General features: G+C 42.4%; 1 protein-coding gene across 1 annotated transcript in view; it reads left to right on the forward strand.

Annotated features, from left to right (window-relative positions):
- Nucleotides 1-21,406, forward strand: part of MTHFD1L (methylenetetrahydrofolate dehydrogenase (NADP+ dependent) 1-like) — a 178,039-nt gene that overhangs the window by 23,138 nt on the left and 133,495 nt on the right. The window contains exons 7-11 of the mRNA XM_010840821.1: nucleotides 3,110-3,221; nucleotides 9,364-9,452; nucleotides 9,730-9,827; nucleotides 12,543-12,716; nucleotides 20,649-20,785. Of these exons, the coding sequence (XP_010839123.1) occupies nucleotides 3,110-3,221; nucleotides 9,364-9,452; nucleotides 9,730-9,827; nucleotides 12,543-12,716; nucleotides 20,649-20,785 (610 nt within the window). The remainder of the gene's footprint in view (nucleotides 1-3,109; nucleotides 3,222-9,363; nucleotides 9,453-9,729; nucleotides 9,828-12,542; nucleotides 12,717-20,648; nucleotides 20,786-21,406) is intronic.

The raw sequence follows: 21,406 nt of genomic DNA on the forward strand, positions 1-21,406 counted from the left end.
ATCACTTACAACAGGTGTTAAACAATTTGCGTTACTCTCGAGTCGTACTGTGGTTGACTGTCTGCAGTGGTAAAGGGACTCATATATTTTCTTGCTGCTGCTTAGTCGCTCAGTTGTGTCCAACTCTCTGTGGCCCTGTGGACTGTAGTCCGCCAGGCTTCTTTGTCCATGAAATTTTCCAGGCAAGTATATTGGAGCAGGTTGTCATTTCCTACTCCAGGGGACCTTCCTGATCCAGGGATCAAACCTGGGTCTCTTGTATCTCCTACATTGGCAAGCAGATTCTTTACCACTAGTGCCACCTAGGGATCCCATACGTTTTCTTATCAGACATTTAAAATCCTCTTTCCATAAGGACACATTTTTCTCCTAAAAATAAAAGCACCTACAAGTCTAGCCGCTTTTCAGCTCCATCTGTTGAGAACCCACGTGACCATAACACACTCAGTTCAGTTCACTTGCTCAGTCATGTCTGACTCTTTGCAACCCCATGGACTGTAACGCGAGGCTTCCCTGTCCATCACCAACTCCCGGAGCTTGCTCAAACTCATGTCCATCAAGTCGATGATGCCACCTAACTATCTCATCCTCTGTTGTTTCCTTCTCCTCCTGCCTTCAATCTTTCCCAGCGTCAGGGTCTTTTCTAATGAGTCAGTTCTTTGCATCAGGTGGCCAAAGTATTGGAGCTTCAGCTTCAGCATCAGTCCTTCCAATGAATATTGAGCACTGATTTCTTTTAGGATTGATGGGTTTGATCTCCTTGCTGATAATATTGAGTGTAAACCTCTTAATTTGTGTTTACACTGTTGTAGTTTTTCCAGTAGGGACCTCTTTTTGAATGTGGTTAATACTGACTCATTGCTGTGCCTTAATAAAGGGTAATGCTGAAAAACAGTGAGCACCTTAAAAACTGAAAAGCATTTGGGCTCCTTCATGGTACTCAGTCAGTTGCTGTGCCCTATTTGCATGATTGGGCTTCCCCGATGGCTCAGTGAGTAAAGAATCTGCCTACAGTGCAGGAGATGGGAGATGCGGGTTCAACTCCTGGGTCAGGAAGATCCCCTGGAGAAAGAAATGGCAACCCTCTCCCGTATTCTTGCCAGAAAAACCCCATGGACAGAGGAGTCTGGCGGGCTACCGTCAGTGGGGTCACAGAGTGAGACAGAGCTGAGCAACTAAGCATGAGCACGATTTGCATGATCGGATTGACCAGTGTTTCCGGGATGTTAATTTGTAAGGATTGGCTTTGTTGGCTCTTGACAAGATGTGCGTTTAAATTTTCACCCTGCTTCTTTATCAAGGGAGCTCAGAGCTGCTCTAGATCTTGGCTGTTTTGTTTGCAAGATTCCTGAGACTCTAGCTGAGGCAGCCTCTTGCCCAGTGTTACACAGTCCTTAGCCGAGTCTGTAATGCTGTTTGGGCACTGAAGCACTGTGACATTGACCTGGTCCTGCCTGGTCCTCTCAGCAATCCGCATGTCCAGGCTGAAAGCGGATGAGGACCCCTGCAGCCGGCTCACTTCCTGGGCCTTTGGATGGATGTGTGAGGGTAGTGGTAGTGGGGGTGTTTTTGTGTTTTGCCTTCCGTTCCTGTCTGTTTGATTCTGAAGAGTTTGCCGTCAGTTGCAGGGCGTTGAAGTCTGGCAAAAGCGATGATGGAAGGGTTGTCAAGTACTGGAAAGTGGAGGGCAGTCAGTCTCCCTCTTTCTGCCTCAGCAGTATTGAATCCAAGGCTGGGCCACTGGGAAGACGGGATATACCACTGAGATTCTTGCATGCACTCCTCAGTCTCAGTTTACTTGTCAATTAAATGGGCATAATGACACTCACCGGAGAAGGCAATGGCACCTCACTCCCGTACTCTTGCCTGGAAACTCCCATGGACAGAGGAGCCTGGTGGGCTGCAGTCCATGGGGTTGCTAAGGGTCGGACACGACTGAGCGACTTCACTTTCACTTTTCACTTTCTTCCATTGGAGAAGGAAATGGCAACCCACTCAAGTGCTCTTGCCTGGAGAATCCCAGGGATGGCGGAGCCTGGTGGGCTGCCATCTATGGGGTCGCACAGAGTCGGACACAACTGAAGCGGCTTAGCAGCAACAGCAGCAGCAATGACACTCACCGCGTGTATTTAAGAGCTGACATGCTTAATTGTCACTATTTTCCCTGCGGGTCTGGGATTCCTTCTTCCACTCAGTCCTTCCACATATGGGTCCAGTTTGAAGTCATCAGGTGCTTACTTGGTACTGGAATAGGTGGTCATTCTTTTGTTGACGCCAGAGTTAACGTTTCACCCTTCTTCAGAACTGTCCTACCAGACATGTTCCTCCAGCGCTGTGTTATCAAAATATAAATAGGGCAGACATGTCTTTTGTAGAAGGGGTTGCATTCCAACCTTTTTCTTTAAGAAAACAAAACAAAGCCAAGCAGTTCGACAAGACACTATAACCAGGACCTAAAGGAAAATGAGATTTTTTTTTTTCTAGACCAGCTCTATCTCTGTCCTAAGTCAGGATGCTGCCTGTGTTACCCTACGCCGAGTACCATCTCCTCCTCCCAGCAGTGCCCTCCCTGTTTCCTTGACTTCAGCCTTTTTCTCAGTATTCCAGTTAGTGGTGAAAATGTGACAGTGCTAAAAATACACACAGTATTTATGCTGGGGCTTCCCTGGTGGCTCAGTGGTGAAAGAATCTATTTGCAATGCGGGAGACACAGGTTTGATCCCTGGGTCAGGAAGATCCTCCAGAGAAATGAATGGCAGCCTACTTCAGTATTCATGCCTGGAGAATCCCATGGACCAAGAAGCCTGGTGGGCTATACTCCATGGGGTTGCAAAAAGTTGAACACGACTTAAGCAACTCAGCATGCAGTTTATATGCTGGAGTGACTACCTGGAAGAAATTTTTAAAGCTTCCTTTCCAGGGTATGATAATCACGTTCAGTTTGCACTTAGTTCGTTTGTTAGTAAAGTGATTCTGTCAGTACACCAGTGAGGAGCTGACAATCTGAAACTGCGATTGTCATCTGCTACATGGAAGGCATTTGATGCTGATCGTCACATCTTTATGCTACAGTTAAAAACACGTGTGGTATTTCTCTTTTTCTTTCTAGCTACAGGAGGCTGATATTGTGGTCTTGGGCTCACCCAAGCCAGAAGAGATCCCCCTTTCTTGGATTCAACCGGGAACTACTGTTTTCAACTGTTCGCATGACTTTCTATCAGGTAAATGGCTTCAGATTGGTGCCAGGCCACAATCAAAACAGGCGAGATTGCTATGAGCAAGGTTAACCTTATTCGGAAAGAGTATGTTCCTGAAATGGTGGTCACTGTCAACACAGGAACACAGTTAAGGTGACCGCCTTTTCAGTTACTTATATTGGAACCATATTGTCGGGCAAAGAGCAACCAAGATGCCAGTTGCAGTAGCAGCCACCTCCCCGCCTCCCCCCCCGCCATTGAAATGTCCCTTGCTGTCCTCTAGCATCGAGCAGACAAGTCAGTTGTGACCTACAGCAGGCAGTTAGTACATGTGTGAGGTAAACTAGGAATAGTATTTCTCACAGTCTTTCTAAAACAGCAGAATGCTTTCTCCTAAAGCAATCTTAGGTGGATTTCAACACATAAAAGTAGATGAAAACACAGCTGCCAGAGGGAGGGGAATGGAGACCAGCTCCCCTGTGTTCATAATTTCCCTTTGCAGTGACCCCTCAAGCACTTCTTGGAGCCCCAGAGTCAATTCAGAATGCTGGGAAAGTCACCCTTAGAAACAGAAGAGGTCCTGGGATGGGTGTCAGTATTTGATGGTATTTGCTCAGGGATCCAGGAACATCCTGGATCACATCAGGTCACTCTCAGGGTAGCTGAAGCTGTGTCAGGGCCAGGATGCCCACCCAGGGGGCCAGGAGGAGCTGATCCAGCCGGCTGACCTTTTTCTTTTTCACAGAAAGACACTCAGGCTGTGAGAGCTTTGGACCACACCCAGCCCACCCTCTCAAGTCCCATGACCTGTGTATGCAAGAGACAATGGCAGAGGAAGACAGAACCTTCCTTCCTTGTTGCCTGTGGCTCCCAATTTCAACATGGGGTGGGAATGCGGGGCTGTACTGATCTGTCCAAGAGGATGGTGTTTTTTTTTTCTTTTCCCCCAAAGCTGGTCAAAACTTGAACCAAAAGGAGTAGAAGTCTCTACTAGTACAGGCGTTCTAGACCTTGAAGCTTAGGTAGCCTCGCAACACAGTGATATAAAGAATAGTATCAAGGAGAAAATAAATAGAACTTCTGATTCAGTCACCTTGGGATGACCATTTTACATTTTTCCACCAAAAAAGCGTTAAACTTAATAGAAAAGAAAGGAATATGCTAAAAGTTTTACTGAAATTCATTTAACTATTTCTTCAAAAAGAGAAATAATGCACCTTCCTCTTTAGGAAATGTAACTCCTCCCAGAATTGACCAATCAGATTAAAAGCCCCTTGGAGCTGAAGGACACAAGGTGGTTTGGGGTGTTTTGAAGGGAACATGCTCAGGAATTTTTCAGAATGCTCATGTACTCAGCTCACAAACACACACATGAATGAAGCAATTAGAGGTACAGTATAATATGGAATGGAATTAATGGCTTTTTTTAATAAATAGAAAGCATGCTCAATTCTTTACTCAATTCTTTGAAATATATGTAGTTTGTGGATATAACTTTTTTTCCCTGAAAAGAAAAAAATGCTTGGTCCATCCACAGCGTACGTGCACTGTTTTGGAAGGCAGCTCTGCTCACCACTGTACCAGCAATGCCATGCCCGGTTTTAATTTGCTCAGAATCCTAGTGGGATCAGGAAAGTCAGTTATGACTTTATTGTTGTTTTTTTAAGGCATGCTTCCCTGCTACAGTGTTTACTTGCTGTTTTTTATTAGAGTTTTTGTGTTTAGGGTGATTTTGGCACAACCCTGGTTGGAGATAGGAGAGTTGACTTCAGTGTTCTTTTGGAATCCTGTGAGCCCTACAGTTACATGAAGGCTGGCGTATGTTTTACGGTTGAAATGGTGCCCTATTTTTAATGTGTTTCTTTTTTTTTTTAAGACCATTATTTTTTTTAAGGTATTTTAAAAACATTAAATTTTGGTGTAACAATTCTCTTTAGGGGAAAAAAAAAAGATTCTGGATGTAGACAGATTGCAGTTTATTTTTAGTTTATCTGGTCCAATAGTAGAACTTTTATTGATTTTTGAGTGCTCAGAATATTAGCTGACACATTGGAAGGGCTTAGTAAATACTGTGTTGAATGAGCGACTAAAAATGGATTCAGAATTATCCTATGGTTACAGTTTTAAGTTAGTTTCAGATAGAAAGACATTTCCTTAAACTTGTTCTCCGCTAAAAAAAACAGGGCTGACGAGGCAGAGGCAAAGATGGAAAAAACACTATGCTGATTAAACGGATGAACGTTTTCCAGTCGGCACTATTTATAATAGCATTTCATTTCTCAGTAGTCAGAAGTTTTTGTTTTAACAACTTTGATTAGTATGAGAATTTAATCTCTGAATAAATTGAAGAAAGGCCTTTTCCCTCTTTTATATATAATTTTCCACTTGAAGCAAGCAAAGACCTTTCTCAAACATTATTAAAGAGAAAGTTGCTTTTATTTCAACTTAAGAGGAAAAGAATGTTTAATATACTTATGATTGGGTGAAGGCAGGGCTTTATAATGAAATTTTCCTGGTCATCTTAATGATACAGGGTTCCCCTTCCCTCCCTTGTAAAAATAGATGGGATGGGGTGATTTATGATGAGGTAATTCTATAGGGGCATTTTATTGAATACGTAATCCCCAGAGAGATTTTCATGATGGCTGATAGCCCAGAGGCAGTGCTTGGAAAACAATTACACCTAACTTGTTGGATTGGGTCCCTCTTCTGTGGCATGAGTCTCATGTTTAGATTGAAAACAGGGCCATAGCAGGGTTCAGTTGTCTAGGTACAAGAATTTTATTTTCTAAAACATTATTTCAAATGAAAGAAATGGGCTCTGATTTTGTAATGCTCTGCATGCTAAAGGTCAAAATTCGTCCTCAGCAAAAACCACTGTGTACCTAATATTCAGACTTAGTTTCTGATGTACCAAATGAGATAAAGGAGATACTAGTCTGGGGCCCAGAGAAGAGTGTCAAAATAGAAACTTAATGGGTCAGAGTAGTTCAGAGAGAGCATCATTTGAAGCAAACGTGATTCTATAGAGTGGAGACAGGGGGCTACATCCCAGGACTCAGGCTAATTAGAGTTGCTGAGAGTCCCAGGGTGGTCTCAAAGCAGCTCCTATTTGAAAAGAGACCTTCTGATTTCCAAGGAAACTATTATAACACCTTAGCCTTAAATTTTCTCATTGTAGCAAGTTTGGTTACTGTAAGAAAAATGGTAAGTGAAAGGCCATCTTTTAAAAGGATTCACTGACTTGTCCCTGGAGGAAGGAGCTGTGAGTTAATGGGGAGTGTTAGTGGGAAATGAAAAGAGCCATTTGGTTTGAGAGCCCTGCTTGACTTACGAGTGTGGACAGCCCTCCGGGTGGGGCCTGGCCTCAACATAGGCAGCGGGGGTGGTGAGGTAATGATTTCCTTTTTTGGGTCTCCAAGAAATTTATTAACCGTGTATTCTAGATTCCCTGAGTTACCATCTTAATTGCTTCAGTTTCTCCAGATTCAGAACTGTCCATTCCATTTTAAGATTGCACTGATTCCTGCTACAAAAGCAGCCCACTGGTTATGATAGAAAAGGTTGGAAGTATACCATAGGAAAGAAAAAAATAGCTTCTGACTCAGTCAACTTGAGATATCCATCTTAGATTTTTTCCCATTTAAAAATTATACTTCATTTTATTGGCTGGAATATAGTAGAAGGAAAAGCAAATAATACACTAAAGCATTACTAAAATTCAGATGACTTTCTTTAAAATGAGAAATGTTGGTTCCTACAAGAGTCTTCTAAAGTTTGAGATATATGTGTCTTTTGTGTTGCTTTTAAACTCTTACTTGATTTTAGCTGCGTTCTATTGTATGCTGCTGCTCCTGCTAAGTCGCTTCAGTCGTGTCCGACTCTGTGCGACCCCATAAACAGCAGCCCACCAGGCTCCCCCATCCCTGGGATTCTCCGGGCAAGAACACTGGAGTGGGTTGCCATTTCCTTCTCCATATTGTATGCTAGACAGTAGCTAAGAGTGTGAAATTGTGCACTGTGTAATTCTATAGGTGAAGTAATCTTCATTCACATGGGTATTCCTAATTAGACTCCTGGAACATCCATTTATAAATTGAATGCAACTTTTTCTTATTTCCCCATCATTTAAAGGTAGAGGTAAGAATGAGGGAAGCATATTTCTTTTCCACAGGGGTTGGATAAGACCTTTAGATCAGATCTCTAGTGGTTCCAACAAAACAGGTCTTTCTCATTCTCTAGACTCTTGGCTTTTGCCTAAATATGATGTATAAAACTGAAGTGTTGCTAATCTCTTTAAACAATACATGAGGGATATGATTTTCTAACACCCTTAATACATTTGACAAGAGAACATCACAAACACTTACGTGTTATGTGCTCTTTCTTGCAAAGGACTGTCAGGAAAATGGATAAATTTAAGAGTAGAGTGGTTGTCTCTTCCTTCAAAAAGCTTACTGTTAACAGCATAGGCTAAAGCATTTTTACACGTCTGTTTACATTTCACAAACTTACTGTCTGTTTACATTTCACAAACTAAGTGCCAACCACAGTAGAATTCTTATAAAATGCTTCTCTGTATTTTGAAATCCAGGTAATCCTCAAACTTAATATCCTAAAATATAATGTCTCAGTTTTTTTAAAAACATTTTATTTGGTTGCAGCACTTGGGATCTTTAGTTGGGGCACATGAACTCTTGGTTATGGCATACGGGATCTACTTCCTGACCAGGGATTGAACCTGGGCCCCCTGCATTGGGAGCACAGAGTCTTAGCCACTGGATCATTGAAGGAAATCCTCATTTCTCAGCTTTGATGGAGAATCGGCTCTGTCTTTTTTTATGTTTGTTTTTAATAATTTCATTTGTTTATTTCCTTTGGACTGTGCTGGGTCTTTGTTGCTGTGCAGGCTTCCCTCTAATTGCAGCAAGTGGGGCTACTCTGTAGCTGCAAAGAGCGAGCGCCTCACTGTGGTGGCTTCCGTTGTTGCAGAGTGCGGGCTCTAGGGCGCATGGGCTGCAGCAGTTGTGGTTCCAGGGCTCTGGAGCACAGGCTCAGTTGTGGCAAATGGGTTTAGTTGCTTCACGCACAGCGTGTGGGATCTTCTGGGACTACGGATCGAACCTGTGTCTCCTGCACTTGGCACATAGATTCTTTACCTCTGAGCCCGGCTCTGTCACTTTTAGGACAAGGATTTTACAAAGCCTGATCTGTCACTCAGCACTTTACCTGGGCTTATTCTATAGGCATTTAAATCTTCCTTTTCGTTCTTGACCAACCTAGATAGTATATTAAAAAGCAGAGACATTACTTTGCCAACAAAGGTCCATCTAGTCAAGGCTATGGTTTTTCCCGTGGTCATGTATGGATGTGAGAGTTGGACTGTGAAGAAAGCTGAGCGCCAAAGAATTGATGCTTTTGAACTGTGGTGCTGGAGAAGACTCTTGAGAGTCCCTTGGACTGCAAGGAGATCCAACCAGTCCATTCTGAAGGAGATCAGCCCTGGGATTTCTTTGGAAGGAATGATGCTGAAGCTGAAACTCCAGTACTTTGGCCACCTCATGCAAAGAGTTGACTCATTGGAAAAGACTCTGATGCTGGGAGGGATTGGGGGCAGGAGGAGAAGGGGACGACAGAGGATGAGATGGCTGGATGGCATCACCGACTTGATGCATATGAGTTTGAGTAAACTTCGGCAGTTGGTGATGGACAGGGAGGCCTGGCGTGCTGCAATTCATGGGGTCTCAAAGAGTCGGGCACGACTGAGCGACTGAACTGAACTGAATCATACATGGAATTGCTTTGACTTTAGATGTATTGTTTAAATATACATATAATATGCCAGGCACTTTACATACCATATCACATTCAGTTCTCACAAAACTCTGTAAGGTTGAACAACATTAATTAACGAGCCCAAAATCACAATTGCCAGTAAGAGGTAGAGGCAAGATTTTAATCCCGTCAAACTCTAAATCTGTGGCCCAATTGGGAGCCCCAAGGCTGTGCCAGGACCCAGCTGCTGACCTACTACCTGTAGCTGTGCCATGACACGCTCACTTCCTTGGTTGAAAATGAGAACGTCATTCATCATCCTGGCATTTTACAGGGAAAAAACAGTAGGCTACAAATGACGTTATGCTGAAAGTCTTTTTTCTTTCCCCAGGGAAGGCTGCATGCATTTCTTCTGGCATCCATGGTATTAGTCCCATCGCCGAAGATGTGAGTCTCCTTGCTGCTGCTCTGCGGATTCAGGTTTGTCTGACCCAGTTATTTGAGAATTTTTGAGTTAATGAATACAAAGTTTTTAAAATAGTACTTGGATCTCACATTTTATTTTTTTAAGAAAAACCTATACATTTAATTACATGTGAGTAAAATTACTCCTGAGGCCCACTTGGATTATTTTGCAACTTTTGTTCCTTTCCATGACACAGTATCCCTGAATGATGCTTGGTATTTTCATAGTGTAGATACGTAAGCCATCAGATTTTACTTGTCTAACACCCTTTCCTTCCTACCCCTATTAAAGAACATGGTCAGCAGCGGAAGGAGATGGCTCCGTGAGCAGCAGCACCGCAGATGGAGACTTCACTGCTTGAAACTTCAGCCTCTGTCCCCTGTACCAAGGTATTTGTTTATACTGACATCAGCTCACCTTAGATACCCAAAGTTATCCACTGGATGGGGGCAAAACTCACGGTCTTACGGCTTTGATGGTAGATAGCGTTCTCTAATCAAATTGCTGCACTGTTTTTTCTGTCCTTTAATTCCTCCAAAATTAAATAATAGTGAGCATGTTTACCATAGTCTATCAATTCTAAGATGTAGATTTTTTTCATACCTCTGAAATCAGCATGCACCTTCCTGTCAGATGTATCTCATGTTCAGTGGTAGTGTTTTTTCTTAAAATAATAGTACCTTAGATTTGACAAAATATGGTACTTTTTGGAATATGCTTTTCAGTGTCAGAGATGCCCAACACACACAGTCAGCTTGGTCTGCAGGGCCTTGTAGGTTTCTTTGTTGGGGGTAAATGACCAACCAAACCAATCACTATTCCACGTGGGAGTGGAGCTCCACTTTGTTCAGAACATGGTGGTATCTGCTCTCTGACAGGACACTCTGGGACAGTCCAGATGGATATTTTCTTGAGTGATAGTTAATGAAGTGAAAGCTACATATTCCCTCTGTATGAATTTGGAAATGCAAACTGCGAGACAGTCTCAGCATGTGATTTTAGAACAGTTCGTTAGATAAGCTATCTCAGCCAGATAGATGACAGATGCATTTTCCAGCCTCATAGTGAATCCCCTATGGTTGCCCCTCTATTACTGAATTGGCCCAACCCACTTCCTGCAGGGGGCACCCTTAAGGCCAGCGATTAAACAGGTGATCCTGCCTGCCGTCTTGGAATACACAGAATGTAAGCAATAACACCACCAGGAACGGACTCATTTTTCACTTGATAACCAGTTACTTTTCAGAACTGACCTGTTTCCTTGGGTCAGAGCCAACCACTATGATTCGATTATACCCACCAGGCTGGTGAAACCCTCTAAGCTGTTTTCACTCCTCAAATAGACTAAACATCTTAGTCATCTGGTTCATTAATACATAAATTCCAAGGAATGTTCTTTGTCATAATCATCCCTATATTCGTGCTGTTTCATAAAATATTTCTTGATTACTTATTTTGTTATCACACCTTCATTTTTAGAAGTCAATGAATAAATTCTGTTCTCAGAGAGCTTAGAAAAAAAATTGAGAAGAACTCAGCCAAATTGTGTACCAAAGTCTTTGTACAAATCCAAATAAATCCACTTGGAGGGGAAAAGCCCTTAAATTGCTTAAGCAAATCTGACTTCTAGAGCCACTGGGGAAAGAAAGTCAGGCTGAGTAGTTTATAAATCACTCAGAAAATCAGAATGATGTCACCGTCACTCTTCAGCTAGTGAAGAGAAAACCTGGGAGACATTCCAAGAGTAGCCTATTCAATTTAGGATGTTGTGGGAGGAGAGAGACAGAAAAAAAGGTATAGCCAGGAGGGTAAAATGAAGTGGGACCATGGACAGTGAAGCAGGGAAGAGAACCGGAAAGGAAAAAGGGATCTGGAGGAGAGGTTAGATGCGTGTGTAGTCACTCAGTCATGTCTGACTCTTGGCGACCCCATGGACTGTAGCCCACCAGGCTCCTCTGTCCATGGAATTCTCTAGGCAAAAATACTGCAGTGGGTTGCCATATCCTTCTCCAGGAGATCTTCCCCACTCAGGGCTCAAACCTGGTTCTCCTGTACTGTGGGCAGATTCTTTACTGTCTGAGCGACCTACCTTGCTGCAGTCACAGAGCTCCACCCACATCCGGGCCAAGACACCCTTCCCCCTCTCCAGCTCAAGTGTGTGTTGGAAGTAGCTTTATTGTGACTTCTTGCACAGAGGTCAGATTTCACGGGTCATAGAGGAGAACACGAGATAATATGAGGACTGAGAGTAGATTGTCTGCAATAGCAACAGAAAAAAATAGAGCCTGCCAGTGGAGAGACCGCTGTGCCCCAGAATTGGGGCTCCAGGACCAATCAGGAGACAACTGCACCATCAGCCTAAGTCACAGACAGGTGGATTGGACAAACTCCCGATAAGAAAAGCAGCTGAGCTCAGGAGCCTTCTGAGAAGCTGAGCACATGCTGATTTCCGTAGCATTCCTGTCGAGATGAGCGACAACGTGTGCATCATTGTTTGCCCAGCGACACTCCGGAGTTCCTAAAACTTCCTGTCTCTGAAGTTGAGCTTCAGGGCACTAGCTCCATTTACCGACAGTTATGTAATTAATGAAATATTTTGAAATGCAGTTTTGGACTTGAACTAGGGAAGCGATAGGAAAAGTATGGACACAGATGAAACACAAGAGCATTTCCACATATTTGAATTGCCAAGAGACACATGTGGCTAGCCCAGTAGGAAAGCATTATGCAATAAGCCCCGTATTCCTGGTTGAAGAATTCAGTGATGACCCATAGAAGACCCTGTGCTCTAATCATGGTATTATCTTTAAGGGTGGCCTTTGGGCACATTGTAATATACCTTCTCCTTTCCTATGACAGAGGTGTATCCTTATACCTGGACAGAAGTTTAGAATTATGAGTTTTGAAGTTGTTTCTCTGTCTAAAAGGAATGTACTGTTTTCTCATGTACTTTAATTGTTAGCAGTTGCACATAATCCTACTTGGCAAAGAGGACCACAAGGCATTTGATTTAATTGTTGGCGTGGTGGGTGGATGTTTTCTACACTAGCAGCGACCACCTAAGCTGAGCAGACTCTCTTACCTCTTCTATTCCCCCCGCCCAGTGATATCGAGATTTCGAGAGCACAGACTCCAAAAGCTGTGGAGATCCTTGCCAAGGAGATAGGATTGCTTGCAGATGAAATTGAAATCTATGGCAAAAGCAAAGCCAAAGTACGTTTGTCCTTGCTGGAAAGGTTAAAGGATCAAGCAGATGGAAAATACGTCTTGGTTGCTGGGTAAGAGCTATTTTTTAAATCTCTTTCACTAAGAATTCACGTTTGTAAAACTCTGTGCCCTATTTATATCGCCACACCCCTCCAATCCATCCTCTTCTCCAACTTGACATTATTTTATCCATTTCACTTGGTACTCCTTCATTTGATGTGAGATAAGTTTTTATTTTCAGTGCAAACCAAATGAGCCCCCTCCACAGAATGTAAAGTGTTAAACAGTTCCTAATCCAGGGCTTGGCTTTCTGTTTCTCATATTGTGTTTTGATCACCCTAGTTCCGCCTTGAATTTTTCATTTTGCTTTTCATGATTAAAATCAAAGTAAGAATTGAAAGTAAAAATATTTTGAGCTGAACAGTGTGCTTTTGGGGGTTCTCCTTAGAAATAACATTGAAAAATGAACAGATACTTGTGTGAGATGTCAGACTTTTCAGTTAGTAACCTTAATATTTATGATTTTGCATTATAAAAACTCATTTCTCTTTCTTGCATTTCAGAATTAATGTTGGGTTGTTTACATTTATGTCACTCATTTTATAAAAGGCAAATGCATGGTTTTCTTGAGAAGGAGCATTGGCTTTATTTTGCCTCTTAAAAAAAAAAAAATAATACATTCACCAGCTGAAGAACGATAGAAAACAAGGGATTTCAAATATTTATTTAATGTGACCCGAGGGAACATCAGGAGACCATATAAATTCCTTTGTTGTCTTGAAATGTCATTGCATTGACTTACTAATGATATATAGGCCAAGGCTTGGGGCACAAAGCCTTATTTATTAACAGGAAGAGACATTTCTGTTATAACTGGACTTGACTCGTAGTGAGTTGTTTTTTACGTATCTAATTATTCATGTAAGTGCTCTCTTTTTCTGATTATAAAAATCATGCATACTTGTAAAATTTGAAAAATACAGAAAGTTATAAACAAGAAAGTATAAACAGCTGTTCACATTTGAGACCATCTTGACACAGATGCAGTCCGTCATAAATGCAGTCACGCTGCACACACTGTTCTATGAGCAAGCAGATTATTAACAGTGTGTTGTGTACCTGTCTCCATGTGAGTCAGCGTAGAGCTCTGTTATCATTTTGCATGACTGCATGACATGCTACTGCTTACATCCAGGTTCTTCAGCGTGCTGGGGGATGGGACTGGTGGGAATGGTGGGAATGGTGGTAAAAGTACCTGGCATGAGGGTGGGTTCCATTTTACAATCTTCCCAGCACTGAGAAGTGCAGCTATGGCTCAGCCACTGATAATACAGCATGTTTCTAATTCTTTGAGTGTGTTGAGGCAGAAAAAAAGGTCTGTAAATATCATAGAGATGTCCCATAATTTATTTAAGCAGTTCTCTGATGACGGGGTCTTAAATTGTTTCCCATTTTTGGCCATTATAAACAGCGCTGAAATTAACAACCATGGGCATGCATCTTTGTGCTTTTATCCAATGATGTTCTCAGGAAAAAAATCCCTGGAGATGAACTCAATTTTTCATTCCTGCAAATAGAGATAAAAGTACAAATAAAGCAAGATAGCATCCTTAGTATTACCTCTTTGATGGAAGAGTGATTTCTTTATTTTCTTCCTCTGCCTCCTTCAGCCTCCCACCTCCTTGTGCTCTTCTCAGTCTTCTTTGGTTGTTGCTTTCTTGAAGGGATGGAGGGCTAGAGTCATTCAATGACTGTGTTTTCTTAGGGATTCATACCTTGCTGCAGCTCCTCGATTTTGTGGCTTAAACCTCTGTCAGGCTTCCAGACTCATGACAGCTAGATTCCCAATCCTAGGGGATCCTCTCCAACCTAGGAACCCCAACCCTGATGCCCCCATAACTGAGCTTCAGGAAACCTCTTCGAGAGCAGCTGTTGGCCCCATTGGAGGCACCCTCTGGAGCAGATCTGTGGAAGGAGCCAGCTGACTTGGGGGGACTCCTGGGTCCAAGATTTTGGAGTAAATATCTAGTCATCGTTGCTTTTCTGGAAGTGTGCTTGATAAGAGTTTGTTTACAATGAATACATTAACTCTTAGACATGAAAAGTGAAAGTTGCACAGTCGTGTTCAACTCTTTGAGATCCCATGGACTGTAGCCTCTTTCATGGAATTCTCCAGGCAAGAATGCTGGAGTGGATTGCCATTTCCTTCTCCAGGGGATCTTCCCAACTCAGGGATCAGACCCGGGTCTGCTGCATTGCCGGCAGATTCTTTACCAACTGAGTCACTAGGGAAGCCCTATTAGACATGAAGAACTTCCAAAACAAATTGAGCATCTTATCCACATATTTGTCATCCCTTCTCCCAGGCTTTAAGTGCTCTTGGTAGGCAGGTTTGCTGGTTTTTTTCACCGTGCTTAAGAGAGGAGGGATTAAGAAAACTCAGGAGGATGCAGTCTCAGTTTATGAAGGAGGAATCAGGCAGCCATTTTCCACATGGAGTGGCTCTGTTTTGAGCTTTGTCAGTATTGGAAATAAAAGCACAAATCTAGACAAGACCCTGCCCTTCACTGGGGACACAGAATTGATATTTCTGAAACAAAGCCTCTGGTGTATCATTATCAGATTCTAACGTGAAGTCATACCATCAAGGCCTGGCCTCCGGCCACGTGCCGAGAGTGCCCACCAGCCTGGCCGTCTAGTCGCTGCATGTTGGCCCACACCCAGTAGAGTGTTGTTCTGCACTGGCTCTGCTGGCCTTTTTGTGTGTCACTGAGCTGAAGAAGACTGGCTGCTATGTTGTACATGGAAGTGAAAATTAAATCCGAATTCTCAAGTAGAGATTTAACCCCAAGAGATCAACAGTTCTTTTTCTGAAACGGTGATATAAATTCCCTTACAGACCTATGAAGGAACGAAAATCCAATTGTATTCCTTTCACCTGCATTAAAAAAGAAGCCATGAGTGTAGGACTTTGAGATGTATATATGCATCTGTCACAGAGTTTGATGGTTTTTAGAAAATAAATACCTCACTACATTCTATAAGACAGGAAGGAATAAACTCCCCTCACCAACTCAACAAGGGGTATCTTCTTAAGTGTATAAACTGCCTTTGTTATCTAATCTTTTAATAGCTGCATGTTAGAAATCAGTTTACAACAGCAAGACAGTAATTTTATTTGTAGTCTAAAATGAAAACTTCATTTGAAATAAAATCATCTTTAATTTTGGTCAGGTAATAATGGAAAAGTGACATTATCAAGCCGTTATACACATGGTTGCAGCTTCTTTAGAAAAAAAATTACCCATCCATTAAGTGGAGAATTTTTTTCCTTTTCCTGAAAGGTATTTTTTTTTATCTGAAAATTACTTTGTTCCATCGACTAAAAATTTAGCGTAAAGAAAAGTTAAAAGGAGAAGACAATCTCTCATTACTCAGAAGTATTCAAAATTATTACATTCTCTTCCAGAATTTTATCTCTGCTTCTTTTTTTACACATTGAAATTATGTCATAAATACCGTTTTGTATCCTGCTTTTATCCCTGAATACTGTCTTTTCTCATGCTTTAGAAAAATTCAAATACCCAAGTAATTTTTCAATAGACCTAAATAACAAATATTTGTTATTGTACACTTGAATTCATGTACAAATGTGATTTAAATATATCAACAGTGGGATTAAAATATAAAACCGTGGGATTAAAAAAATCTTCTACTATTAATAACCCAAATGCAAAACAGATTAATTCGTTTTTAAAAGCTATCCTTCAAACTTTAGTACTTTTTATTCCATCAGAATCATCTGTATTTCATCAGCTACACTTCGCGTGGTATTTACACCTACACGTCACTTGATTTGCTCGGCCTGACAAAATGAAAAGTATTGGGAATTGTTCAGGGAAAAATGCCAAAAGAATCTTAGGGGCTCTTGAGTTTTACATATTTTCCCAGTTACACTAATGAAAAGGAATTTGTTTGAGAACTTGACTCGAAGTGCAGCTGCAGGGCGTTGAAAGTGTATGGGTCTCCATCCGTCCTTCACTGATTTCCATACAGAAGTTTTTAGAATTTCTCTGAATCGCATGGACTGAGCATGTCAAATCTGTGAATACGCTGAATTTCACATTAAAGAAAACTTTTCACATCACTATTTTTTTCCTCTAGAGTGCTAAATAGCTGATTTGATTTTATTTATCTTTTAATGCTTCAAACAGTTTTGGTCAGTGTAAAAATAACTCGATTGACTTTTCTAAAGTTTCAGTTTTCTGCTTTGGTTAAGTATTTAAAGATCTGTGAGTTTTTCTTCTGTTCGCATGGCTTGCAGAGCAGAACAGAATATTTAGAAGCAACCAGGGACTTTGAACTGTTGGCCTCAGTCAATTGTGATGGGAAACACAACCAAGTGAACCACAGTTACCCATTTTTATCATTAGGTTTAAAAAGGTTTTTAAAAAACCTTCCAAATCCTGCCCATGCCTGGGATGAGCGATACGTATTCAAATCCTCTTTAAGCAAAGATCTTTGGAGTTCACGGTTCAACCCATGGCTAATGGCAATAATACTGTCCAACAGGATTCTAGATCTCAAGAAACGGATCAATTTTATGACTTCTTTCTGCATAAGCAATCTCTTTGACCTTTGAGTAAACGGTAAGCTTCTTTTAGTAAGAGTCCAAAATGTCACGAGGACTTTCCAGGTGACTCAGTGGTAAAAAGACTCTGCCTGCCAAGCAGAAGGTGCAGTTTGATTCCTGGGTCAGGAAGATTCCCCTTGAGAAGGAAACAGCAACCCACTCTAGTATTTTTGCCTGGGAAATCCCATGGACAAAGGACCCTGGTGGACTACGGTCCATGGGATCTCAGATTTGGACCTGACTTAGCGACGAAACAACAACAAATTGTCACAGAGTACTTTAGTTCATTGTTTACTGGTAGTTGACAATGAATAACATTTTGTCTTGGGAAAGGTGTCATTTCTTTTCCTAATGTGTTTTGCTCATCTGTGCTTGGACGCGTGACAGAAATGCGGTAGAAATAGTCCTTCACTTCAGCACACTTGTAGTAATAATGCCCTCAGAAAAGTTAGAGAATAAGCACAAAATGATTCCTGGGGGAGGGAGCAGGTGAATCTCCTGGGAGGAGAAGAGGAAGATAATGAAGCAAACCCACAGTTCCATCTCCATAAAGTTCTTACAGAAAAGGAAATTAGGTTAACATGGCGCTTGTTCTTTCCTAAGTCAACTGAATCATTGGGAACCTGAGCTAAAGATCGTGAGACAACAATTAAGCCAAATCTTGATGCCAAATGTAGGAATGAGGCAAAATAAAATTTTTATTGTAACCCTCTTTTGATTGCTCCCCATAAATACTTCCTACTTTCTGGTTTTCCTGAATTGTATTAGTTGGCAGAACACGAAGCAGTCCTGTGTTTCTAATTAAGAGTTGGATGGTTAGCCGAAGCTTTTGGGAGGTCATCTCTGGGCGTGTCTGCTCTTGGCTCTCTCCGGCAGCGATGTGAGTTATCCTTGGGGATGAAAATATAATCCTTCATGTGACATATTTAAGTCAAGCCTGTATTCAAGTAAAGCCCATATTCCTTTGCAGGCCATAAAGGCCACTGGAGTACTTAACCCACCCTACGTGTGACCTGCATTTTCTTGAAGATCATGACGCCTTTGGCTTTTGGCTGGAGCTCTGCTTCTCTGAGCAGCATTCCGGTCGGCTCACCAGCTATGTTGTCGCTAAATTGAGCGACTGATTATCACTGGACCACATCTGAGGCTGTGGCCACTTCCTTGGTTCCCCTGTCCCACCTGTGTCTCCTGTCAAGGCTTCCCTATCGTTCTTAATTTCCTTTTGCTCTTTTCTTCTAACTGTTCCCCTAGAGACAGTGTTCTTAACAATTCTGTCTTTATCCCTTTTGTGCTTTGTTCACTGGGTGGTCATCCCCATTCCCATGCTTTATATGACTCATTGTCAATAACAACTTCCATCCATAGAGATAACCTAGTGAAATCAGACCATTTGCCTGGATTTAATTTCCTGGTTTATTAATCCATGTGGCCTTGAGCAGGTTGCTTAAAATTGCTGTGCCTCAGTGTCCTCATTTATCAAATGAAGATAAAAAGTAACCCAGTAAATATAAAGCACAGGACCTAGGATATGAATTACCCCAAACTGACTCTCACTTTTATCTGACTAATGCTTATTCATTTGTCAGGTCTCAGATATCACTTCCTCCAGGAAGTCTTCCTTGATGTCCCAAATCTAATTAGATCATCCTTCCATGTACTCTCAAAATACAGTCTTATTGCCATTTCCCCTGTCTCAGCATTTCTCAAATTCATTGTAATTGCCAGTTTAGCTCTTCATATCTCCCATTGGCTATGGGGCTTCCTGCTAGCTCAGACAGTAAAGAATCTGCCTGCAATGCAGGAGAACCAAGTTTGATCCCTAGGTTGGGGAAAATCCTCTGGAGAAGGGAATGGCAACTCACAGTACTCTTGGCTGGAGAATCCCACAGACAGCAGAGTCTAGTGGGCTACAGTTTGTGGGTTCGCAAAGAGTCAGACATGACTGAGCAACTAACACTGCACTACTACTATCTCCCATTGACTGTAAGCTCTGTGAGGTCAGCAGTGGAGTCCACCATGGTTATCACTGTGTCCCCAGGGTCTAGTAACCTGGACTTAATGCTACTCAAGATATATTTGCTGAAAGAGTGATTGTATAGCCGTGGTAGTCTGAGATAGTTGCGTTGCTTCTTTGTGATCACATCGCTGCATTTTGTAGGTCAGAAAACTCTGCCGTCAGTTTTGTTGTGGTTGACTGTCCTAGACAATTCGGCTCATACCCTCTAACTCATAGAAGACTAAACTGTAAGCCCAAAGAAGTGTTTTAAAAACTTGTAGCACTGGATGGAGGAGTCTGGTAGGCTGTGGTCCATGGGTTCGCTAAGAGTCGGACACGACTGAGCGACTTCACTTTCACTTCTCACTTTCATGCATTGGAGAAGGAAATGGCAACCCACTCCAGTGTTCTTGCCTGAAGAATCCCAGGGACAGAGGAGCCTGGTGGGCTGCCGTCTATGGGGTCACACAGAGTCAGACACGACTGAAGCAACTTAGCAGCAGCAGCAGCACTGATTAGTATAGGCTAAGGAACAATTTCATGGGTCTTTTCTTGGGAATGTAATACTCGCCTGTCCTGTTTCTTATACTGTGATGTTGTGAACGTGTGATGCTTGGCTTTTTAGGGTGTGTGCTCAACGGTGAGCCCCCAGAGCAGAGGTGACCGCCTTAGTGTGTTTAGGAGCTGTGGACTTATTCCTTCTAAATATTTGAAGGGTTGTTGTTTGGAAGGGGAGTAGGCTAAGTGTGTCTGTAGGAATGCTAACATCTCTGCTTTAGGACAAACAACTTGTCTAATTGTAAAAGTTATCAGGAAATGAATGGGCCATCCTGGGGTAATGAGCCTCCAGCCTGGTTTGTGTTCAAACATGGCTAGAAAAGCCACGGACACGATGGCAAGAAGGAGACAGATGAGTGGGGACATTAGAATCCCGTCTAATGGACAAGTCTGGCCCCACCTCACCATGTATGGACCATTGACTTAGGCTTGGTGCCCACATAACATCCTCAGTAAATGGCCCTGGAAGAACAAATGCCAAATTATCCATCAACAAGAAATGACGTCAGCTTAATTATTAAATCACTTTGATGGATACGTTTATGCCATTTCCTGAAGTTGATAATGTTATTGGCACTGCTAAATAACTTCTTTTAATTGGCTCTTTTGGTACAGATGTATCTGTATCTTGACTTTTAAGTGTGGATTTTGTGATGTAAGTGAACCGCAAAGGTCCATGGAAGTTGAGTGATGGAGGGATTTTGGCGTGGCCTGGTCTCTACTGGTCTCCTTCGATTTGGTTCCTGTACCATAGATTGATTTTGCATAGGTTGTCTAGAAAACATTATTAAAGTAACTGTTTTTTTCCCAAATCAGGATCACACCCACCCCTCTTGGAGAAGGAAAAAGTACAGTTACAATTGGGCTTGTACAGGCATTGACTGCGCACCTGAACGTCAACTCCTTTGCCTGTCTCAGGCAGCCTTCTCAAGGACCAACTTTCGGAGTTAAAGGTAATTTATCTAACAGCTAGTATATACATTGGAAAAGACCCTGATACTGGGAAAGATTGAGGGGAGAAGGAGGAGGGGACAGAGGATGAGCTGGTTGGATGGCATCATTGATTGAGTGGACATGAGGTAGAGCAAACTCTGGGAGACAGCGAAGGACAGGGAAGCCTGGCGTGCCACAGTCCATGGGGTGGCAAAGAGTCAGACACTGAGCAACTGCACAGCAACAACAATAAATACCTTTCAAAGCAAAATTCATCACCAGCAAATGTGGAACCAGCAAGTTTCGTCCCTACAAGCACGCCCCACTCCCCAACGCACTACCCTGCACTCAGTAGGTGGAGGTCGCCTGGACTTGGTCCTCCCACCAAGAGAGCTGCAGGGGGAGGTCTGAGTGGAGCTCCCCAGGAGACCCATCCCCTTCCTTCACTCAGACAGTGGTCCATCCAGCTTTTGCTCAGGATCCCAGCCTTGAGCAGAAGCCCTCCATTTCAGCAGTTCCTCCTTTGGTGAGTGGTTTTAAAATGCTGCCATTCATGCCGGTGTTTTATCGTCCCCACCAAGGTAAAAGGTCTTTCCATCGAAACAGAGACCCCTAGGTCGGCCCCCAAGCCTCATCTCATC

Source organism: Bison bison, unplaced genomic scaffold (genome assembly GCF_000754665.1).
Source record: "Bison bison bison isolate TAMUID 2011002044 unplaced genomic scaffold, Bison_UMD1.0 scf7180017864148, whole genome shotgun sequence".
In the NCBI taxonomy this organism is placed as follows: domain Eukaryota; kingdom Metazoa; phylum Chordata; class Mammalia; order Artiodactyla; family Bovidae; genus Bison; species Bison bison.